Source organism: Sabethes cyaneus, chromosome 1 (assembly GCF_943734655.1).
Source record: "Sabethes cyaneus chromosome 1, idSabCyanKW18_F2, whole genome shotgun sequence".
Classification (NCBI taxonomy): domain Eukaryota; kingdom Metazoa; phylum Arthropoda; class Insecta; order Diptera; family Culicidae; genus Sabethes; species Sabethes cyaneus.
The window spans coordinates 67,608,620-67,634,877 of record NC_071353.1 but is presented as its reverse complement, the minus strand read 5'-3'; the positions used below and the strand labels follow the sequence as shown (position 1 = coordinate 67,634,877).

The 26,258-nt window shown below is 35.7% G+C and overlaps 1 protein-coding gene across 1 annotated transcript in view; it reads right to left on the bottom strand.

Annotated features, from left to right (window-relative positions):
* Positions 1-26,258, bottom strand: part of LOC128732908 (protein arginine N-methyltransferase 1) — a 93,478-nt gene that overhangs the window by 40,777 nt on the left and 26,443 nt on the right. The window contains exon 2 of the mRNA XM_053826352.1: positions 15,101-15,603. Within this exon, the coding sequence (XP_053682327.1) occupies positions 15,101-15,603 (503 nt within the window). The remainder of the gene's footprint in view (positions 1-15,100; positions 15,604-26,258) is intronic.

Genomic DNA, 26,258 nt, shown 5'->3' with positions numbered 1-26,258 from the left:
ACCTAAGTAAGTAAGCATACACACACACACACATACACACACACACACACACACACACACACACACACACACACACACACACACACACACACACACACACACACACACACACACATACATACACACACACAGAAAATGCTCAGTTTTCGAAACTGAGTCGAATGGTATATAACATTCGGCCCGCAGGACCTTCTTTCCATTTCCGGTTTTCCAAGTGATTTCTATACCTTTATACTATATATTTATATAGTAGAAAGGCAAAACGTTTATTATTCTCGCATTAACGCCACCTAGCGAGCAAATCCTGTAAAATGCCACACGGTGTTGAACAATAGAAGAGGAGGGGTGGGGTAAAAAAAAGTTTGTTTTATTCACGCAGTTTTACTTAAGTTTTCCAAAACCAAAATGTAACTTTTAATTTTAGTGCCGTTTTCAATTTGTGTTGTAAGTTGGACGCACCTTTCTATAAAAGATGTTTTGGTCTCAGACGTTCGTATAAGTAGGATGCTGGATGGGTTCGTCTTCGTCTACTTTCCAGGCATATGGACAAGAAACCAGCATTATAACCAATTTTAATGCGAATTACAGTTAAACTAACCTGGTATTGATATTTATGGAATGTCTCTTCGCTATCGAGGAAAGATTATCTTAGAAAATTAGTATTTCTCACTATTCGTTCAAAAAATAGAAGTCCTCTTGATTTTTCTACCAGTTTTGAGTATGACAAAGAGAAGTTTGAGTGACGAAGAGCAACTACTTGAAATGTTGAGCTGTGATTCAAACTATTTCCATTTTTTATAGTACTTGGGTAGCTCTTGCACACGGCTCAAAGAATACGTGCATAGATTTTTGTAAATAATTGCTGTCTATCCAGGATAAACGAAAGAAATCGTGCTTATGATGAAGTGAATTTTTGTATGACAAACTCTCGCTGGAGCATGAAAAATTGTTCCATTGAGAAATGTAAGTTCTGAAATATTTTTTCAAGCTACATGTACAGTAGAGGGTCCCAGAATAGCACTATGTCAGAAAACCCGGGGGCTCACCCCTCAAATGATAGTTTAGGGTGTCACACAAAACTTTTATATGACGTCAACATGCGGTGTGACTATTAAAATAAATACGCCCTTTTTAAAAGTGATTCTTAAGCCTAAATGGTGCCAAATGCTTTGGAAGGTGCATGTTTCCTCTCATCAAAAACGTAAGTGACGTTTAGAGTAAATAGTTTAAGTTTTTCCATTTACCTCTTTCACATGAAACTGCTAAAATTTGAAAATTACAGAAATGTGTTTTGTTCCGCCTTCAGAAAAACGTGAATACCTCAGCAAGATTTGAACATACGTCTATACTTTCTTCGGCAAAGTTGTTCGTCATTGAATTTCCCATCTATACAGTATAGCTACGTCACTCTGAGATACTGTTCGATAACCTGTTTTGACGTTTATTTAACCTTCCTAATGCATTAGAAAAAAGTTACATATTATGCATTGGGGGTCGAAAACGACCCAAGTTTTGAAATTGCTCTCATTCATCCATTTTCAATCCGAATTTCGTTTTCTTTACCTCGTTTGAAAGGTATGGCCAAAAACTGGCACCCAAGGTATGTTAGGGAATATTTGTTGACTAATGGCCACTTCTGCGTCGGTTCCGGAACAGCCACTTCCAGGTCCGAGGGACATTTGTATTTGTACATTTGTACTTTGAGATAATTCATTTTGCGGCACATCAAATCAGTTTGGCTTGATAAAATAAGACTAATTGAAGTACAATGGAACATCGGATGCACGGTTTATGAGAACATTCTTGGATAAGATCATTCGGCACTTCAAATCGCATTGGCTTGATAAAATAACACTAATGGAAGTTCAATGGAAACATTTTGGAGCCCAATGATCATTTTACCGTCGGTTTCGGACCATCCGGTACCCGGTTTTTTGGGACATTTTTGGATTACAGGGTAATTCATCGGCCCGAATTGCCACGTTTTATGGTTCATTATAAATACAGGGTTCCGGATTATATACGACTAACGCCACATTGTACTTCCATTATATTGTTATTTTATCAATGCGATGTGATTTGATTTGCCGTAAGATGAATTATTTCGAAAACCAAAAATGTCCCCCGGAATCCGGTACCGGATGTTCCGGAACATCGGTTTGGTAAAGTAGCCATTTCGCTTCTAAATGATCTAGTTTTACTTCCATCAGTCTTATTTGATCAAGCCGATGTGATGTGATGTGTCGCAAGATGAGTTATCCTAAATTACAAAAATGTCCCCGAAAACCGGGTACCGGATGTTCCGGGACCAATTCTGACGTGGCCATTTGCTTTCAAAAAGTCTTTATTATGCTTTCAATAGTCTTATATTATCAAGCTGATGTAATTCGATGTATCACAAGATAAATCATCTTAAAAATCGAAATTGTCCCCCAAAACCGGGTACCGGATGTTCCGGAACCGATGGTGAAGTGGCCATTTGGGTCCAAAATGTCCCCATTGTACTTCAATTACTCTTATTTTATCAAGCAAAACTGATTGATGTGCCGCAAAAAGAATTATCTCAACATATACAAATGTCCCCCGGACCTGGTAGTGGCTGTTCCGGAACCGACGCAGAAGTGGCCATTAGTCAACAAATATTTCCTAACATACCTTGGGTGCCAGTTTTTGGCCATACCTTTCAAACGAGGTAAAGAAAACGAAATTCGGATTGAAAATGGATGAATGAGAGCAATTTCAAAACTTGGGTCGTTTTCGACCCCCAATGCATATGTAACTTTTTTTACTGTAGCTCTTCTAGATGTCGCTGAAAGCTGAAACTCCTCCACAATGATAGTTTTCGAAAGTTAGGAAAAGTCAGAAAATTTCAAGTCTCTAGCTCGTTCCGTCACTGAGTATCAAGCTTTGTAAGTATGCCGATGGGTCGAAAACGACCCCAATGCACTAGGAAGGTTAAATGAAATTTCGAAAATTTTAAATTTGTGCTAGATTCAATAAATTTTTGTAACCAAATATGACTCCAGACATGCCACCATAACTTTTTTGTGAATGTATCAGATCCCAATGATTGTGAAAAAAATAGTTAAGTACCTTTTTTCACCTACTTTAACATTTCTAAAAATATTTATCTGAATTTACTCCTGAAAAATGCCATTTTTTCATAAAACTCAAATGTGCGACCCCTAAATCGCGGCAACCAATGTTGACGTCATATAAAAGTATTGTTGTGACACCCTAAGCTATCATTTGAGGGGTGAGCCCCTGGGTTTTCTGACACAGTGCTATTTTGGGACACTCTAATGTATGATGATGATGATGATGATGATGGTCCCACCTCATACCCCTACAACGGTTTGAGCAGGACGGTTTATCTACTTAAGATATTTATAATATAACAATGTAGCCAGGTGGTAAAAGCAAATAACGAGCTGGCTTCTAATACAGACATATCAAACTTTCAAACGAATATCAAAATTTCAGTAACTGTCCAAGGCTCGTCCAAAACGTTTCCAACCCGAAAATTATCTGGACTTGATTAGGAATTGAACCTAATATTTAGGAGCACAAGCTGGTCAGAGTTGGTTCTAGATAACGATCTAGAACTACGAGGGAGATCCTGCAGAACTTTGGTGCTCGATATACCACTCCGCAACAAAGCGATGGTATACGAGTTCCAAAGTCCACAAGCAAACCCAAGCCTGTCCAGCTTCCGCTCCAAACCCTTTGTTCAGGACTTTAACCTGATCATTCAATTTCCAGATTGTGTATGTCTGTTCTCGCGCGCGTGGCTCAAACACGTGTAGCCTTCTCTAAACTTTTTTAATTAATAATAATAAAAATTTCAAATCCATCATCATCAGTGAACATGATAACTTACTATATCCACTAAATATACAAAAAATAAATAAATATACAATCTTCTTAAAAAATACAAAAAAATCGAATTGTGACTATAAAGTAGATTTTATGTGTGAAATACAAAGCCTTTTGAATTCCGCCATTGTTGCTGCACGTTTTATTTGTCTAGGCATCGAATTGAAATAGTTCATTCCTTTGTACAACAGAGAGTTCTGTGATCTTCCAAACAAAAAATTTGGTGTTCTTGCATCATTCGCGTTTCTAGTGTTGTACGAATGCAAATCACTTCCTCTTTCAATTCGATCACACAAATATCGAGGCAGCATCCCATTAAGAATTTTATATAGAAACACCATTGTCAAAAAATAAACTCTTTGCTTCACAGAAAGCCATTGCAATGCGTCCAGCATAATATATGAGGAAGTGTATCTATTACATCTTAAAATCAATCGCATAACTTTATTTTGCAAGCGCTGCAACTTCAATATTTGTGTATCGTTTGCGAGGAACAGGATGGATGAACAAAAATCTATATGTGGTGAAATGATTGACTTATAAAAAAGAATTTTACTGCTAATCGTCAATTCATTTCTTAAACGGCACAAGACACCGTACTTTTTCGCCATTTTTTTGATGACATTGTCAATGTGAGGCTTAAAGGTTAACTTGTCATCAATGATTACTCCAAGATACTTTATTTCGTTTACGCGATCAATTGCCTCACCATCAATTTCAACATTTACGTTTGGTCTGGAGTTGGCCGAAATAATCAAATATTTTGTCTTGCTAATGTTGAGTTTAAGTTGTTTAAATTTTAGCCAATTCGATAGATAATGTAAATCTTGGTTTAAATGTGGTACAATTTCATTAGGATCCTTAGCCGCAATGAATAGAACAGTGTCGTCAGCAAATAAATTCATGTCACAGAACCGTAAAACTCGTTTCATGTCATTTATATACATGATAAACAAAAGAGGCCCTAATACACTTCCTTGCGGTACACCCAGTGTGTTAGCAAGGGAATCAGAATTCAAATTTTCAAAGCGAGTCTTCTGAGTTCTACCACATAAATAGCTTTCAAACCATTTATATGCTATCCCTGCAATACCAAATCGCTTCAAAGTTTGTAACAATATGGGCCTAGAAATTGTTTCGAAAGCGCGTTTTAGATCCAAAAATACAGCAAGAATAGTCTCTTTAGCTTCGATTTTTTCTTTCCTTTTTGCTAGTACCAGATTTAATGCAGTTTCACAAGAGTGTCCCTCTCGATAGCCTGATTGCTCTGGAATCAGCGAATGATTACACTTTAAGTAATTTATTAGCTGGCCTTTAACAATAAGTTCTAGAATTTTCTCTAATGTGTGCAATATGTTAATAGGACGGTACTCTTCGGCTTTATCCGTCCCATTAACTTTGAGAATAGGAATCACAATTGATTCTTTCCAAACCTTAGGCACGTGCCCTGTTTGCAACGATTCATTAACAAGGTCCAGCAAGTCGCGTCCAATGACATGAAAGCAATCTTGTATCACTTTTGCGTTGACATTGTCGATGTACAGGCAAGATGTGTCAGATTTATCTGGTGTAAAAAACTTGAGTACTTGCGGATTACTTCTTATAAAAACTCGCAATAAAATATGGATTGACCTTACGGATGACGAAGAGGGTCCGTAACCCTACATGTTTTTCTGGCAGTAGGTAAACATAATTAGTGTATCAGGTCCCGGGGTACCTTATACGTTATTAATTTCCATGTAAAAACCTACCAACACACTATGGACGAAAAAGCCAAAATTCCAGACAAAAATCAATATCTCGAAAACAATTGGCTCTACATATTTCATGTATTCAGAAGATTTTGTTCAGAAAAAAAGACCTATCTTTTGGTATAATTAGTCATTAGGGTGGTCCGCTTTTACTCGCTATAAAAATTTTAACTTTTTTGTCTTGCAATATAGAGCAATACTTTCTACTACAAAGTTGTAAATAATTTATTTTGCAGAAACTTTGCTGAAGAAACCAAATTTGTATCTCATCTGTGTATCGCCATACAACAAATTTTCTAGATTAAGTCAGGGTAAATCTTGAAAAAGCAGTTTTTTTGCTCTAACTTTTTTATTTGAAAACCAATTTGGAAACTGTGTTCAGATGACTTTTAGAGCGTAAAATGATGCATTTTGCAGGGATGGCCCTTGAAGCAACGCTTACGGGTACATGGAACAAAACAAGCTGTAATGGGAGTCAATTATAACAGAATTCGAACACAACTTTTCCCCAGGCCCTGCGGATCGTAGATATTGGTGAACCGTTGGACCACAGCGGGCTGAATATGGAAAAATACTAACTTTTCAAATGCGTTTTTCTCAGAACAGGAGAAGTGTGGAAAAATGTCATTACATGCATTTTGTAGATCCAGGTACGTACTTTTAGACCATTCATTCCGTTTTCGAAAATATGTGCCAACGGAAGTGTGAGACGCCGTGGAAAACTAATATTTTGAATCGAAAACCTATATATCTTCCTTCAGACAATAGATAGCAACTATCTAGAAGTTTTAAAAAATGCATCATTTTACGCTCTAAAAGTCATCTGAACACAGTTTCCAAATTGGTTTTCAAATAAAAAAGTTAGAGCAAAAAAACTGCTTTTTCAAGATTTACCCTGACTTAATCTAGAAAATTTGTTGAATAGCGATACACAGATGAGATACAAATCTGGTTTCTTCAGCAAAGTTTCTGCAAAATAAATTATTTACAACTTTGTAGTAGAAAGTATTGCTCTATATTGCAAGACAAAAAAGTTAAAATTTTTATAGCGAGTAAAAGTGGCCCACCCTAATGACTAATTATACCAAAAGATAGGTCTTTTTGCTAAACAAAATCTTCTGAATACATGAAATATGTAGAGCCAATGGTTTTCGAGATATTGATTTTTGTCTGGAATTTTGGCTTTTTCGACCATAGTGCAACATAGAGTCTAAATCGAAAGAAATTTTTTTTTGTCGATTTTCGGAAATTACATTCTTTGAACTTCCACTTTTCTTACGTGCTGCAAGCTTTAACAAGTGTACGGACACTCATTTTTCGAGTTCTATAGACTGTAAAGCCCACAGCTAATTGATTTTATTAAAAAAACTTTTCATTGAAGCTCAACAAATTAAGGAGACACCGAAAGTGGCTAACGTTATTGTGTTAGAGCGACATACACTGTACTGTACATCTAATGTGTTCGTTAAAAACCTTAACGTTTATTTGAATGTTGCATTAGTATTGGTAATATATGTCAAATGACAGAGCTTGCAAACATAAACACAGCTGATCCGCAGCCAACCGCACCGACTACGAACATCCCGAAATATGGTTTATTTTCTTTATCAAGACATTCCGATTTATCTAAGATTTGCAGCAGCAATCCTATTGATCCTATGCATTCAATAGGATGGCTAATTAATCAGTTTGCATTGAAGGCGAGTTTTTGATTGCTGGTCAGCTGTTAGTTTGTTTACATTCCTAAGCTCTTTAAAAGCTCATTGATGTGGCGAAACTTTGAGACCGTGGTCAAAGTTTCGCCACATCAATGAGCTTTTAAAGAGCTTTCTGCTTTTGCCGTGCTGTTTTTTTGAAAAGCGCTAGTGCAACGAAATATGTGCGCAACCAAATATCTATTAACCAATTCCAGATTATACGTTTAATGAACACGTAATGATCTATATGATCCGTTGAATTTATTTTACATTAGCAATTATGTTTTGCTGAGCGTTTGTTGATATATACCGGGTCGACAAATGGAATGACAAGATTTAGGAAATTCTAACAGCACTAGGAGCACTGATTATGTACTCTGCCAATACATATGCATTTTTAAGGCACAAAACAATACATCCATCGAACGGTAGCCATTTATCCAGCCATCTTTGAGCCATTTTCGCTTTCCCCTTAACGATAATAATCTTCGCGTGGGAGTCTAAATTAGGTGGAATCTTTGCAATATTTCATTAAAAATAAAAAAAAAGTTCTAGCTTTTCAAAGTGGTTTGGGGCCAAATTGACCCCAAGGTACAGACAAACGGGTTAACCAAAGACATGTTGAAAGTTTCATTTAAATGGAAAAGGTTCAAATTGAAATGTTTACTCATTTCATCTGAAATTGCCTATAGATATCTGAAAACTTCTATTGATACATAGTTTCTAAAGGGTAAATGATATTGATAGTTATTTACTCTTACTAACCCAAATATGTAAAGATAAACTGAAGTCTATCTAATGCATCTCCTCTAAAAATGTCCGATAAAGTTTAATGTTAAAAAAATACATTAATCGTATATATAAGATTTCTGAAGATAACAATGCTTTCTGCATGATCTTTTTTATCAAGCTGTTGTTCCTAATATACCAACGGGGTAACAAACTGACAGCTCCCATATATAAAAACCCGAATTAATCCACCTAGCGGCGTGACCTAGCCTTTCTACTGCCACAATAATCATTATTTAATTTCTCAGGAACATCTATAATTAACTTGACTATATTTTTAAATATCCGTTCCGTATTCCTCAAAATCCTTATTTGCCAGTAAAATTCACAACGTATTGCGTAGAATAATTATATTTTCTTTCCTTGGGTGCATAAATACTTGTAAGCGTCATTTATGTTATTTGATGAATACCTTATTTAGTTTTATAATCGGTGGGCCTTAACTTTTGGGTTTCAGAGCCACATACGAAACTTGTTTTGAACCGACAATATGAAATATGTGTTCATAGCAGATTTTTTGATATTTTTTTTTTTGAGTGGTTTTAACCCAAAGGGTAGATTTTTTTGATATTTTGATATTAATACCATGCGTTCTAAAGTTAGCATCTTTGAAAAACAAGAGTTCAGAAAAATTATTATATTTCGCTTTTGAAGAAAAAGGATATCTACAACAAAATGATTAATCTCAAAATTTTACTAATGGTTTGCTTGGCTTCAATATCTCGTATCTTCAATATCAATATATATGAATTAGAAAAAATAACTGAATAGAGCATTAGATATGAAAAAGAGAAATTGAACTTTTTCTTAGCTGGTGCTCCTTCAGATAATTATTTTTGCATGAAAATCAAAACTTAAGCTTCTTTTGAATGTAAAGTATAATCGGTCGGTCTTAACTTTGGGCTTCAGAGTCATATACGAAACTTGTTTTGAATTGACAATATGAAATATGTGTTCATAACAGATTTTTTGATAATTAATTAATACCATGCGTTCAAAAGTTAGCATCTTTGAAAAACAAGAGTTCAGAAAAATTATTATTATACTTCGCTTTTGAAGACAAAGGATATCGACAACAAAATGATTAATCTCAAAATTTTACTATTAATTTGCTTGGCTTCAATTTTGCGATATATCTGAATTAGAAAAAATAACTGAATAGAGCATTAGATATGAAAAAGAGAAATTGAACTTTTTCTTAGCTGGCGCTCCTTCAGATAATTATTTTTGCATGAAAATCAAAACTTAAGCTTCTTCTGAATGTACTTTCATGAAAAGATAGTCATTAGCTTGATCGCATCGTTTTTACAATGTTAGAGGGTTAGGAAAACAAGATGAGGTCGAAAAATAGTGCAAGCTGCGCCTTAAACATGCTTGAGAATAGGAAATATGATCGATATGATTTCCAGTGCTTGTCATTTTTGATTTATTTGTTGAAACATGATACATGACATAAGACATCTGTCCTTTAAAATGTCATTAACGAAAACAAATCTTACAAAATTACTACCGTGCAACGTTTACTTCCTATTTTTCATATAACATTTCTAAGCTCTAGTATCTATTGATTAAAAAGACCTACATGCTTAAATTAACTGCTTTTCTTCGCTGTTTGCTTTTCTAGTACAATTGTGAGTAACAGCAAGTGAACAAAATGACAATTGAAATCTGAAATCAAAGAAAAGAAAAAGCTTTCCGATTGAATCCCACTATTTAATATTTATTTGCAACAGATACGTAGTTCGCCTACGACGTGCAGGCTTCATCAGTGTCTTATTTCAAAGCGTATACGTATCTGTCGCGAATAAATATTAAATAGTGGAATTTAGTCGGTAAAAGTTTTTTCTTTTCTTTAATTTCAAATTTCGTATTCCACTAAGAGGCTTCAAAAACTTTAGACAATTGATTCAGAAAAGTGAAAAACATCTTTTCTTGAATTTCAATGCAAATTTAAAAATTGCAAATTGTCATCCCAAGTAACAATTTGAGTTTTATTACACTCTTATGATAGCATTCAAGACCACAATTGGTCATTAAAACCACCATAAGAGTACAATCAAACTCACATTGTTGCTTGGGATCACATACACACATACATACATACATACATATATACATACATACATACATACATATATACGTACATACATACATACATACATACATACATACATACATACATACATACATACATACATACATACATACATACATACATACATACATACATACATACATACATACATACATACATACATACATACATACATACATACATACATACATACATACATACATACATACATACATACATACATACATACATACATACATACATACATACATACATACATACATACATACATACATACATACATACATACATACATACATACATACATACATACATACATACATACATACATACATACATACATACATACATACATACATACATACATACATACATACATACATACATACATACATACATACATACATACATACATACATACATACATACATACATACATACATACATACATACATACATACATACATACATACATACATACATACATACATACATACATGCATATATACATACATGCATATATACATACATACATACATACATGCATACATACATACATAATACATACATACATACATACATACATACATACATACACACATACATCACACACATTAAATACAATCAACATTTGTTTTGATTTCACACGTTTTAACGGTTTAATATACGGTGCTGAAGTGTTAAAGTTTAAATAACTTTTGAATGAACCGTCCGATTTTAAATAACTCGGTTTCGTTTGATAGATTCCAGCAGTAATTTTCAAATAATAATAAAATGAGTGATGTTTTTCATTGAATTAATGCTTATATGTTACAAAAATATGTTTTAAATACTATTTTTTCACATTTCTTTATGTAACTTTCAAACTACAAGCCCAATCGTCATGAAATTTGGAAGTTAAGGGTTTGCAAGGCTCCTCTTTCATATGCAATCAATTTTGTTCAAATCGGTTAAGGGACCTATGAGATAATGAAGTCCCATATTTTTCATATTTTTATACATAACTTTTGAACTAAAAGTCCGATCAGTATGAAATTCAATAGCGACCAATGGGACACCTAGACCTTTCATTTGACACTAAGAACATTAAAATCGGTCCAGCCATCTCCGAGAAAAGTGAGTGAGATTAAAAGCGTCACATACACACACACACACACATACACACACACACACACACACACACATACATACACACACACAGAAAATGCTCAGTTTTCGAAACTGAGTCGAATGGTATATGACATTCGGCCCGCAGGACCTTCTTTCCATTTTCGGTTTTCCAAGTGATTTCTATACCTTTATACTATATATTTATATAGTAGAAAGGCAAAACGTACCTCGAAATGCTGGTTCCTGGTTCCGCTACTAACCTTTGAGTGTGGTGAATAACTCGAAATGATAATATTACATGAATTTTCATGCAATACGCGTGCAAATTTTGACTTTCAGTATACTATTTAGAAACTATTGTTTCACTCAAGACCGTGAAAAAATGTCGGCATGGACCGACAATCCCAAAATCATCGTCGTAAATGCTTATTGCAACAAAGTTGATCTACCTTTTCATTCTACTTTTTTCGTTGCAATCTGCGTAAACAGATACAGAACGTTTGAAGCATGAACCTACAAAAAACCCGAATTAATCCACCTAGCGGCGTGACCTAGCCTTTCTACTGCCATAATAATCATTATTTAATTTCTCAGGAACGTCTATGTATAATTAACTTGACTATATTTTTAAATATCCGTTCCGTATTCCTCAAAATCCTTATTTGCCAGTAAAATTACCAACGTATTGCGTAGAATAATTAAATTTTCTTTCCTTGGGTGCGTAAATACTTGTAAAACCTTATTTAGTTTTATAATCGGTCGGCCTTAACTTTTGGGCTTCAGAGCCATATACGAAACTTGTTTTGAATTGACAATATGAAATATGTGTTCATAACAGATTTTTTGATATTTTGATATTAATACCATACGTTCAAAAGTTAGCATCTTTGAAAAACAAGAGTTCAGAAAAATTATTATTATACTTCGCTTTTGAAGACAAAGGATATCGACAACAAAATGATTAATCTCAAAATTTTACTATTAGTTTGCTTGGCTTCAATTTTGCGATATATCTGAATTAGAAAAAATAACTGAATAGAGCATTAGATATGAAAAAGAGAAATTGAACTTTTTCTTAGCTGGCGCTCCTTCAGATAATTATTTTTGCATGAAAATCAAAACTTAAGCTTCTTTTCAATGTACTTTCATGAAAAGATAGTCATTAGCTTGATCGCATCGTTTTTACAATGTTAGAGGGTTAGGAAAACAAGATGAAGTCGAAAAATAGTGCAAGCTGCGCCTTAAACATGCTTGAGAATAGGAAATATGATCGATATGATTTCCAGTGCTTGTCATTTTTGATTTATTTGTTGAAACATGATACATGACATAAGACATCTGTCCTTTAAAATGTCATTAACGAAAACAAATCTTACAAAATTACTACCGTGCAACGTTTACTTCCTATTTTTCATATAACATTTCTAAGCTCTAGTATCTATTGATTAAAAAGACCTACATGCTTAAATTAACTGCTTTTCTTCGCTGTTTGCTTTTCTTGTACAATTGTGAGTAACAGCAAGTGAAGAAAATGACAATTGAAATCTGAAATCAAAGAAAAGCAAAAGCTTTTCGATTGAATCCCACTATTTAATATTTATTTGCAACAGATACGTAGTTCGCCTACGACGTGCAGGCTTCATCAGTGTCTTATTTCAAAGCGTATACGTATCTGTCGCGAATAAATATTAAATAGTGGAATTTAGTCGGTAAAAGTTTTTTCTTATCTTTAATTTCAAATTTCGTATTCCACTAAGAGGCTTCAAAAACTTCAGACAATTGATTCAGAAAAGTGAGAAACATCTTTTCTTGAATTTCAATGCAAATTTAAAAATTGCAAATTGTCATCCCAAGTAACAATTTGAGTTTTATTACACTCTTATGATAGCATTCAAGACCACAATTGGTCATGAAAACCACCATAAGAGTACAATCAAACTCACATTGTTGCTTGGGATCACATTCACACATACATACATACATACATATATACATACATACATACATACATACATACATACATACATACATATATACATACATACATACATACATACATACATACATACATACATACATACATACATACATACATACATACATACATACATACATACATACATACATACATACATACATACATACATACATACATACATACATACATACATACATACATACATACATACATACATACATACATACATACATACATACATACATACATACATACATACATACATACATACATACATACATACATACATACATACATACATACATACATACATACATACATACATACATACATACATACATACATACATACAGTAGTAGTAGTAGTAGCTTTTTTATTATGGGGTTTTCAGCCATAGGCTGGTTCGCCCCTGTACATACATACATACATACATACATACATACATACACACACACATACATCACACACATTAAATACAATCAACATTTGTTTTTTGATTTCACACGTTTTAACGGTTTAATATACGGTGCTTAAGTGTTAAAGTTTAAATAACTTTTGAATGAACCGTCAGATGTTAAATAACTCGGTTTCGTTTGATAGATCTCAGCAGTTATTTTCAAATAATAATAAAATGTGTGATGTTTTTCATTGAATTAATGCTTATATGTTACAAAAATATGTTTTAAATACTATTTTTTCACATTTCTTTATGTAACTTTCAAACTACAAGCCCAATCGTCATGAAATTTGGAAGTTAAGGGTTTGCAAGGCTCCTCTTTCATATGCAATCAATTTTGTTCAAATCGGTTAAGGGACCTATGAGATAATGAAGTCCCATATTTTTCATATTTTTATACATAACTTTTGAACTAAAAGTCCGATCAGTATGAAATTCAATAGCGACCAATGGGACACCTAGACCTTTCATTTGACACTAAGAACATTAAAATCGGTCCAGCCATCTCCGAGAAAAGTGAGTGAGATTAAAAGCGTCACATACACACACACACATACACACACACACACACACATACATACACACACACAGAAAATGCTCAGTTTTCGAAACTGAGTCGAATGGTATATGATATTCGGCCCGCAGGACCTTCTTTCCATTTTCGGTTTTCCAAGTGATTTCTATACCTTTATACTATATATTTATATAGTAGAAAGGCAAAACCATTTGTGCAAACGAAAACCAAAACAAGTAAAAGATTGTTTTTCTATATATGCTGGTACTGCGGTTTCTTTACGTTTGTATATTTGTCGTGTGATGGATTAAGTAGATCTTATTTGCTTACGACTTTCATCTTAATTACATAATTATAAACGAATACTACAAAGAATAAAAGCTATCGATTTACAATCAGCAAGATAAATGTGCAATTTTGTAATACGCGCATTTCAAATGTTACGCAAGATGAGCTTTTGCTTCCATAATTGATGCTGCAAAAGTGAACGGTTTCCTATTCGCTATGTGCGCGAAACGGTGCTGACACCTTCCCAAGTTTGTTCTATTTGTGAAGTCTGTGCACAGGTTTGTTAAAGAGTGAAAAGGATAGATAAAACTTTGCACCAAATCTTCACAAACTTTCCATATGGCAGTTCCATGAGAGTACAAGAGATCGATTTGTGCTTACATAGCGAATAGAAATAATGCATCATTTATTATGGACGGCCCGAAAATGCGATTGCAGCGCCGCTCACAACACTGGTAGCAGTTACGGGAAACATGCTCTGAACTGTCATTATAATAAATAGAGAGTAGTAATATACGTACAACAAAACAAGAACCGAAACTTACCCCATCCATTCCGAGATAATAATATCGACTTGCTTAATACCGTCAGGTAGCTCAATTTCTTCTACCTTGCCTTTTACTAAGGTGATGACCTCACTTAAATGATTAGCTTCAACAATTTTTTGCGCATAATCAATGATGTTCGAGCATTCTACCGCAATAACTTTCGCTGCACCGGCTTTGGCAGCAAACATGGACAATATTCCTGTACCACATCCAATGTCTAGGACTGTTTTACCCTTAAACAAGTGCTTGTTATGGTACATAGCGTTGCGGTAAGTTAGTGTTCTAACTTCATCTTTGAGCATTTCTTCGTGGATACCAAAATGTGCATATGAGTCGAAATAATAGTCCCGAGAAGTCATATCCTCTGCATTTGTAGCCAAGTCACCGGTTCCTTCGCCTCCTTCAGTATTTCCATTTGGACTAGATGCAATTGTAGACGACGACGAGGAAAATGTTGATGTAGGTTTACTATTTTCAACTGGTTCCATATTTACGTCAGCCTGCAATTATAATCAATTTTAGAAAGAAGTTTATTAATAAAAACTTTCGTTTTTTATATCTCAAAAAACATTCGGAAAGGGCTCATTTTTTCTTTTTTTTAATAAAAAATATAAGCCGAGAACTATAACCTACAACAAAAAATAATCTATGAGAGTGTTCGGATAAAGAACTAAATTTCTGAAACAGCACTTATTTTGTGACAGCTCAAACTGTAATTAATATTATTTTAATTAACAAAGATTCAATCCATTACAGTTCCGATAAACTTACTTAGTAGTCCACTTTTCCCTCTTGCACGCTATAAACTTTTCCTTCGCCTTTCTTCTATCTCGCTGTTAGGTTGCTGTTTGACGGTTTACTCGTTCTAAACGACTTTACCCTTTTCAATAAACTAATTAATATTTTTCTTTGCTCAGGTTAGCCAACTAGTAGTCACCTCGGACTGGACTTTTTGTTACAGAAGGAAGAACCTTTAATCGCGATAAATGATATTTTTGCTAGAATGCACCGGCAAACTAATTATTCACTTGCAAACGATCTGTAACTACTTCCACTTTTATCACTGCTTCAAACTACCTTTTCAGCTTCCTAACTTTACTTCAGTTGATAAACTTTTACGATAGATAACTATCGTTTCCTATCGATACACTTTTTCCGTTTGTTTACATTTGTTTTCCACCAGACTGACAGACGACAGAAAGCGGCGCTGCAGCAGCAGGTACGCTAACCGCTGCGATGCGCATCGTCGTGTTGGTGTGCTGTCCTGCGGTGTTAACATAACCCTGCCCGTAACATCCGGTAGTTCCTCTGAAAGCTCCGAGTTTCTGACTTCGATCACCGGTTGGATACGGCACACCGGTGTACCTTGGTGACCATGCGCACCAATGCATGACGTACTCGTCCGTCCAATCAGCAGCTCTCGTACAAAGCCTTGAATCCAGCTTTAGCGGTTCTTGTCTCCTACAATGATGACTAGATAGTCCTCCTTCATCGGCTCCTGTTTCTCGAACCACTTCGAAGTTCTTGTCGTTTAAGGGGACATAAACGACAATTTTTTTTATTTAAAATTTTGGTTCTACAGTATTTTCCGCTTATTTTGATACTAATTTTGTAATGATTCGACCACGGGAAGCGCCCAAAAAAGGTGTGCGGTGTGGAACAACCTCGAAAGAAAAAAGCAGTGAAAACACGATTTTCAAACTTTATGTACCTTTTTCTCAGAAACGACACAATGTATTCGAACAAACTTTTTTTTTTGTTTTATTGGTAGATGCTTCGCAAAGACTTTTATAACTTTTGAGTTTTGTAAACAAAATACAGCCAGAGAAAAAAGAAAAAGAAGACAAAATTTTATTTTTCCAGTCTCATGTTTTTTTTCTTTTTCTTATTTCTCTGGCTATGTTTTGTTTACAAAGCTCAAAAGTTATAAAAGTCTTTGTGAAGCATCTACCAACAAAATAAAAAAAAGTTTGTTCGAATACGTTTTGTAGTTTCTGAGAAAAAGATACATAAAGTTTGTAAATCGTGTTTTTACAGGAGCCGCGTTTTATTCCATCGAGGTTGTTCCACACCGCACTGGAATGCTTATGTGTATGATCGTTTTTCGGCCACTTCCCGTGGTCGCCACTTCCCGTGGTCGGATCATTACAAAATTAGTATCAAAATAAGCGGAAAAGAATGAAGAATCAAAATCTGGAATATTTTTTTTTATTTTTCCAAAAATTCTAGTCGCCTATGTTCAATTAATACTTCACGGTGGTATCCCAGAAATCCACTTCCCAATTCGGTGGCATTTACTTCCATCGGTCCGTAGACCGTCCATCCGAGCTTGGAGCGCACCACTATGGGATCTACTACCGCTCCGACCTTGGCTTTAAGTGGGGCGAATGAATAAAGATTATTTAGTCCAATTAACATCTCAGGTCGACCACTGTACGAGTAGGTACGCAGTAGGCACACCTCGCATATACTTGAATTGCCGTGCGAGATGCTCTGCGTCTATCGTTTGGTTAGGCAGCATCAACCTTCCGACGGTGCGGACTGACTTTAACAATATCTTCTCGTCCTGTCCGATACCTGACACCCACAGGTTCATCCGTTTATCAGTTTTATCAGAGCATTGTCAAGTGTATCAGGTTTTATAATGTTTTTCCTAAAGTAAATTTTATCTTATTTGATTAACATTTCTCAAGTATGACTGAAGGAGACTTAAAGAAACACTCATAAAACTGTATTACCAATAAGTGTAATTCACCTCATAAGCGGTTTCAAGGGATACTTGATTTAGGCTTAAAAACGATGCTCCTAAAGACTTAACAATAGTTTTGACAAAAATTTATGACATTCTTCTGCAAGATTGGTTTATCTTAATAATACTGCCATAAAACTCTCTTAAAACTGTGTATTCTTGAAAGAGAAATCATACTCTTAAGAAAGAACATTCTAGCGTAAACAACTGATCTATCAAAACGGGTGTTTAAAATTGGAAAAAATTGAAAAAATATGGAATCTGTCCAATATTTTGAAAACTCTTTCATATGAACAATCAGCAAAGTCACAAAACAATGAATGTCAGGAGCAACTGAGCTAGGCAATGACGGTGCCGGTGACGATGGTAGATCATCAGTGGTAGAATTGTATGTAATTAGATAAATTTGGTTCGATTGTGTTTTGCCGGAGGCGGTGCGGGTTTCCTCTAGAGTATTTTTTAAACTGAATGACCTCTATATCACTAGTCGGTTTCTTTGTTAGGAAAATATTTGAAGGGATTGAAGCAGTTGAAGCATATTGTGAAAAAGCGATAGTAACGATGGTAACGAATTCTGTAGATTAAATTTTCCGCATGGAACTGTCGTGCAGTCCTCTTTTAATTTTTAAAATCAATTTATATTGACAATCAACATGACTGCTGTACTATGAAAATATCGAGTTAGAGGGAAATATATATCCAGCACAAACATCGACACTTCGTTGACGTTTACTTTGTTTATACTAGTAAGGTTGCAAAAAAAGCTTGGTGCCCTGAAGTAATTCAAACAATTCTTATTCAAGCGCAACTTGTCTTCTTTAAGAATGCAATAAGTATAGATGAACTTATCGCCCTCTTGGAAATTTTTTCTTTGTGTTGTGCAAGAAATGTTAGTCTAAGAATCGCTTTTTGGTTGATTTAGATAAAACCATTGCAAAAATGGCGAACAGGGCTATTTTAATTACTTTTGAAATTGTAGGCAATTGCATATGGACGTTTATAAATATGATGTTATGCAATATCATCAGTGATCTTATCTTTTTAAAAAAATGTTTGGACATAAAAAAGGTATTTTGCCGCAATTTGTTAAAAATTTGGTAGCTATCAACTTCTTAATGAAATTATTAAAAAAAATCAGAGGGGTTGTGTATAAGACACGACCGCATATTCAACGTAGGACTACGCAAAGTTAATGTAAAGGTGCGTTTAGAATAGGCAATTTTGGCTACGTTGGGAATGCGATATGTTGCTAGTTTTGCTCAATGTTGCTTCTGTCGCCACCTGCACATTTGTGGTACGTCGCCATAGTTACTTGGAAACATCAGCAACAGTTAGGAACAATTGCATGCCACTGGTTGCCAATCTAGACAAACCTTACTAAAAACACTTATCAGGAAATTGATTGCTAATGAAAATCATAATACTCTTCATTGACAGTTATGATGGTTCTGAAAAGAACCATTTTGAAAGTTTAAAATTGACTGAAACGATTGGATTGGCTACTTTGTGCTGTAGAGAAAAAGCATAGTGTTAGCATTACAAAAGCATTACATTACATTACATATTGCAGAACTTCTCATCGTGTAAATTATAAGTAATCTGGCACATGCTAAACCGTTATTTAGAGCAGCGTGGGGTCGAAATCAGGCATCATGATAATGCTGATAATTTAAGTTTTCTGTTTGATACTGTGAATTAAAATAATATATGGTATAATCATAAATGACATTCTTTTTCTTACATCTGATTTCCAGTGGCAACATTATCAAGTTGATGTCGCTTGTCCGAATATTTTAACTGGATTGTTTAAAGGGTTCAAGGGAAGAAATCACATTGTCACAATTATTTAAAAAATTTATTTTGCTAATCAGAAACTTACTAGCCGTTAAAATCAGGCACATGGTGTCATCTCCTTACCGGTTGGTAAGGAAAAGCTTCTGGCACTAATATTGATAACTTGATTACTGTCCATCCATGTTTCGCTGAGCGCAAGGATATCTGCCTGTCTGAGAACCGCATCGGTTGAAATATCTGCTGAATGTGCGTGCGTTTAGACTCTGTACATTCAGGCTCAGCAGTACAGCAAAATGGCTTACGTTAGATGTAAATTCTAGAAGTTCAGTACCTAGAGTAACCAATTTGTGGTTTTCCAGGCGCCTAAGTTCCGTCCGTACTTCCTGGATTCTCGGTGATGCATTTCCCTTGGCATGGTAAAACTTTAATATGCCTCTGTTATTCGTCAAGTACAATCCTTCAATCGATGTAACTCTTGACATTCCGGCGTACACCAACTGCTGTTCCTGTCCCTTGCCATACTCGTACGCGATTTCATTAATTGTGCCGCCTTGACTCTTGTGTACACTAATAGCATTCGCACCTACTAAAGGAAATTGTATACGTTTGCACTTAATGCTACTACTTAGCGCCAATTACATGGCGCCAATTAGTGATCGTTGAGACACGTGACACAACTTCCAACGATCGACATCCGGTCTGCAAACGACAGGTTTCTGAAGTTCTTGCAATACCGCAACCGATGATCTGTGCACTGACACACTTTGCACGGCTTCATGTTTCTGCTTTCTTGGTCAGTTTGACCTTCGGCTTCGCTATCAACCACTCCATACACCTTTAGCTTGCTTTGGGCTTTTCCCGATCGGCTATCGGTGCTGACTTTTTCGGCAGACCCGAACTCCACGCTGACATTAGTTTCGCAGGCATCCGACACAATTTCGGAGAGAAAATCGCTGAAAGTCCTAAGGGTTACTTTCTTCTTCCCTCGCTCGAAGTACACCTAGTCGCGCTTGTCGTTATCCGAGAGCTTTTCGACCAGCTCTTGAATGAGTAGCGGATTAATCAAGTGCTGTTTGAAATCCGTCACATTCAAGTGCTCGCACAGCTGTTCGACGGCTATACCGGAGGAAATGAATGTGGCCAACTTTCCGGCCTTCGGTGACTCCAGCTTGTGCACTTTCTCCAGATGACCAAACAACTGCCTTGTCGACCACTTTTGGAACTGATTTCGGTAGAAGCAGCTATCCTCGCACCATCTCTAGAGCTTGAACTTTTAGCCATTCTTGTAGTTGCACAAGGTTTTCGATATCCGAGTACCCACAGGCTTCGTTTACTAGGTACATTCGTCACAGGTACATTCGACAATCCTTCCGGCTTTTCCGAGAATATGAGTAACTTCTAGCTAATCCCATTTTGTGTTACCAGTTGGGTCTTGGTCAATCCGGCTTGTACCTGCCCCTGCCCGTGTCGGCACAATCGATCGGGTTTGTTGGAGACTGTATGTAGCAATCACGGTTATTAAGGGGTTATACACAGCTGGGAGACTTAAAAATGTGGATTTTTCTAGAGGAAACCCTTTAACTGATTAAAGTGAAAATTTGTATACATCTCACAGCAGCTTTTGGCTGTATTTTCATATTTTGTTTTTGAAAAAAGTTATTTAAATAGCTGCTATAGTTAATCTCCTAGAACTGTTCTAAAATAAGGCGTTTAGCGGTGAGCACGATATCTTTGGACTGAATCATCGAAAATAGAAAAACCAAAAAGGTATCGGTGATAAAATATATTTTCTATAGATTGATCGAAGGATTTAGCAATATAATCATTTTTGACAAAATGGCGGCTTGTCAGGGCTGTCCTGCATTCATTGCACCTGTTTTCCTTTTGGAACTGTAACACCTCAGCCAAGCAAAATTCGAAAATGTTATGTATAGGGCATTTATAAAGCCGATTATTATCCATAAGGTTGCTGAACTACACACTTAAAAAACTCAGCAAAATTTGCCGAGATTTGGACAGCCGAGCGTTCGGTGAAAATTTCAGTTTTGCAAATCGACGTTTACGGAACTTTACTAACGTTTGGCATCATAAAAAAAATTACCGAACGCTCGGCTGTTCAAATCTCCGCAAAATTTTGCTGACTTCGGCTCTTTTTTTTAAGTGTGTAAGTATTACTCTACCTTAACCCTCTAGTTCCCAACCCTGCCAATTGGCGGGCTTCAGGAAAATCGTTGTAAATCTACTATGCTTATTCGTTTTATGTTGGTATCCACTGATACCTTCTCATTCGAGTCCTCCTACTATTCGAGTGGTTTGTTTGTGTTATTACGTTAATTTGAAACAGATATTTCGTGCAAAACTTGAAAAATGCCAGAAAACTGAGAAAAAAATTATTTTGCTCTGCAGAGTGAAATTCAAATTGTTGTAAATTTCTTATTTCTTGGAATAAATTAACAAAAAAATTATTGGTGAGTAGCTGATAAGTTGTACTTCATGGTAAAAAAGGAAATTTGCGATAAAAAGTTTAGGAACTGGTCGATTTTTATCAAGGAAATAACCCCGCCAATTGGCGGGGTTGGGCATTAACGACAACTTTTTTTTTGATAATTTGACAACGTGTTGTTTCCGATGTATTTATTGATTTTTTCGAGTTTAGAAGATTAGAAGCTAGAAATTATTGTTATAGGCCTTGTTAGCTTCTTTTATATACCTTGAAAAATACACAAACATGCAGTGGCATTAAAGCGGAAGGGGAATTTATAGGACTTATCACCTAATTTTCAGTGCGCCTTTCTGACGATCTGCAATATAGCGCTTTATAGCTATATCACAAAACATTATTGCATTTTATGGTATTTGAAAACCATAACCCTATAACCAAAAACAGATTCAATGACACCCGGCGAATTTTGCTGCTGAACGACAAAATCTTGATAAGCAAGACAATTATTCAAAATGGGATCTATCATAGACCATTTTAACCACAAATTTTAATCTATTCCGCTTAATAAGTTTGTGTTAATGAACAAATTGAGTGAATTACCAGTCGATAAAAGATTGTAGTGAACAAATGTGTACAACAAAAATGAAAAACCCAATTTATCAAACAAATCACATAAATGAGGATTTAAGTTTCATGTTCTATCAGACTCTAATGGTTTTTCAATGGTTACAGTTTCAAACCATATTATGGTGTAGGCAATCCTGACTTGGGAGCAGCTACTAATGTTGTTGTTCGTCTTTCTAAAATTTTACCGGTTCTTTACACGGACAATGACTATAGACAACAATGAACTGGAAGTGGTTGATGAGTTCATATATGGGATCTCCGGTCACCGCTGACAATATTACTGGTAAGGAGATTCAATGATGCATTCAAGCTGGAAGTCAAGTCTAGTTTTCCTCCGCAAGACGCTTCGGTTAACTCCTCTAAGGTCTACTTCATTTTTAGCACCGCAAAATTCACTAAAATGGCCGTAACTTTTTTATCTTTGAATATTTTTTCACCAAATTAGGGAATTTTTCCGAAAATATTCTCTATTTTCATAATATCTATAGATAATAGTTATATGTCATATGGTCCCGGAGTTATTCCGGAGTTCCTTGGGGTACCGTGACATGGCTTTTTTAAATAAAGTTGCCAAATATTTAAAATTTGTTAGAAATCTGTCGATTTTCGTAAACATATCATCGACTGTGGACATATCAGTTACTTTGCCGCAGTTATGAGCCATGGTGCGCGCCATCCAAATCCTGGGGGACACTATAAATCCGGAACCGGTTCCCATAAACATTTCACCATCAGTAAAGTATGTCGTGTCGCATGTCAAAAAACATCAGCACTCGACAAAATAGCGATTGGCGATCATCTTATGTCTCTCAGAGGCCGTATGTCCCGAATTAAATCGAAAAATTTGATTTCGCAACTTTTTTGCGCCCAGGTGCCCAACCCCGCCAATTGGCGGGTTACAAATTTTTATAAATAATCAAACTATTCCTGAACTTAGTAATTAGAGAATATTTTTTCCATTATTCTGGCCACGAAATGAGCATTTTAAAATTTTTTCAAGCAAATCAAAAATTTGGGCACTAGAGGGTTAAGCCTTGCCATTGAGTTCAAATATTGTTAAGAATAGGGGAAAATCAGCGAAAATTGGTACTTTCCGATGAAAATTAAGGAAGGGGTAAGTGGCGAACCAGCCGCAGGTTGAAAACCTCTAAAATACAGAATAAAAAAAGGAAGGGGTGGTCACCATGAGATTCACCGGAAAATTTTACATAAGATCACTTATATTTCATCAGTTGGCAGACCATTTTTGAATGTCGTTCGTTTTTAGACTAGTTTTTCCCATAGTGCAATAAAGTGTTACTAGTCATTTTCAAGTTTCGAAATTACTTCGAACTTTCGAATAATCACGGGAGTAAAATACCACATTAGTCGACATAAAAATGCATTATATCGCTCAAATAACTGGCACACTTAAATAATCTATACCTATAAAGAAGGATTTCTGTCTGTCTGTCCTGTGTTCCTTATAGAATCAAAAACTACTGAATCAATCGGCGTGAAAATTTGCATGTAGAGGTTTTTGGGGCCAGGAAAGGTTTTAGTGATGGTTAGAGACCCCTCCCCCCACTAAGAGGGGGGGGGGAGCTCCCATACAAATGAAACACAAATTTCTGCATAACTCGAGAACTAATCAAGCAAATAGAACCAAATTTGGCATGTGGGTGTTTTCGGTGACAAGAATTTATTCTAGGGTAATTTGAGAACCCTCCCCTCTTTATAAGGGGAATTATAACTCCTCTCCCCTTTAAGAGGGGGGGTTTCCATACAAATTTCCTCATAACTCGAGAACTAATCAAGCAAATGGAACCAAATTTGGCATGTGAAAGTTTTCGAGGGCAAGAAAATTTTCTATGTAGAATTAGGACCAATCCTCACTTTAAGAGGGGGGGCTCCTGTACAAATGAAATACCAATTTCCTCATAACTCGAGAACTAATCAAGCAAATGGAACCAAATTTGGCATGTGTGTGTTTTTGGAGACAAAATTTTTTTCTATGATGAATTAGGACCCCTCCCCACTTTAAGTGGGGGGGGGCTCCTATACAAACGAAATACAAATTTCCTTATAACTCGAGAGCTAATCCAGCAAATGGAACCAAATTTGGCATGTAGGTGTTTTTGGAGACAAGAATTTTTTCTATGATGAATTAGAACCTCTCCCCACTTTAGGAGGGGGGGGCTCCTATACAAATGAAATACAAATTTCCTCCTAACTCGAGAACTAATCAAGCAAATAGAACAACATTTGGCATGTGGGTGTTTTTTTTGGTGACAAGAATTTATTCTATGGTGAATTGAGACCCCTCCCCTCTTTATAAGAGGAATTATAAATCCTCTCCCCTTTAAGAGGGGGGGCTTCCATACAAATTTCCTCATAACTCGAGAACTAATCAAGCAAATGGAACCAAATTTGGCATGTGAAAGTTTTCGAGGGCAAGAAAATTTTCTATGGTGAATTAGGACCCCTCCCCACTTTAAGAGGGGCTCCTGTACAAATGAAATACAAATTTCCTCATAACTCGAGAACTAATCAAGCGAATTGAACCAAATTTGGCATATATGTGTTTTTGGAGACAATTTTTTTTTTCAATGATGAATTGGGACCCCTCCCCACTTTAGGAGGGGGGGTCCTATACAAACGAAATACAAATTTCCTCATAACTCGAGAACTAATCAAGCAAATGGAACCAAATTTGGCATGTGAGAGTTTTAGATGGCAGAATTTTTTTTCTGTGGTGTATTACGACCCCTTTCCCTTTTAAGAGGGTGGGCTCCCATACAAATGAAATACAAATTTCCTTATAATTTGAGTACTAATCAAGCAAATGGAACCAAATTTAGCATGTAGGAGATTTTTGAGTCTTGAATTTATTTTATGATAGTTAGAGACCTCTCACCCCTGTGGTAGGGAGATATGGACTCTCATACAAATAAAACAGAAATTTTTGCGAAACTCAAAAACTAATCCAACTCGAGAAATTCGAGACTCTTCCATAAAACATTAATCAATAACAAGACCACAAAAACTATCTATAGTAACACTAGATCATTCAGGACGAGACGGTCGCGAGTGTTGCCGGTGACCCGCCGTCGGAAGCGCCGCCCACTGGGGGGCTTGCAAAACTCGAGAAGTGACAAAGATCATCCGAGATTCATGATTTATGTACAACACAGGTTAATTTGTGGCAATACGAAGTTTGTCGGGTCAGCTAGTCTACTATATAAAAATGGATTTCTGTCTGTCTGTCTGTCTGTCGGGATGTTCTTTATAGAATCAAAAACTACTGAACCAATCGGCGTGAAAATTTGCATGTAGAGGTTTTTGGGGCCAGGAAAGGTTTTAGTGATGGTTAGAGATCCCTCCCCCCACTAAGAGGGGGGGCTCCCATACAAATGAAACACAAATTTCTGCATAACTCGAGAACAAATCAAGCAAATAGAACAAAATTTGGCATGTGGGTGTGTTTGGTGACAAGAAATTATTCTATGGTAAATTGGGACCCCTCCCCTCTTTAGAAGGGGAATTAGGACTCCTCTCCCCTT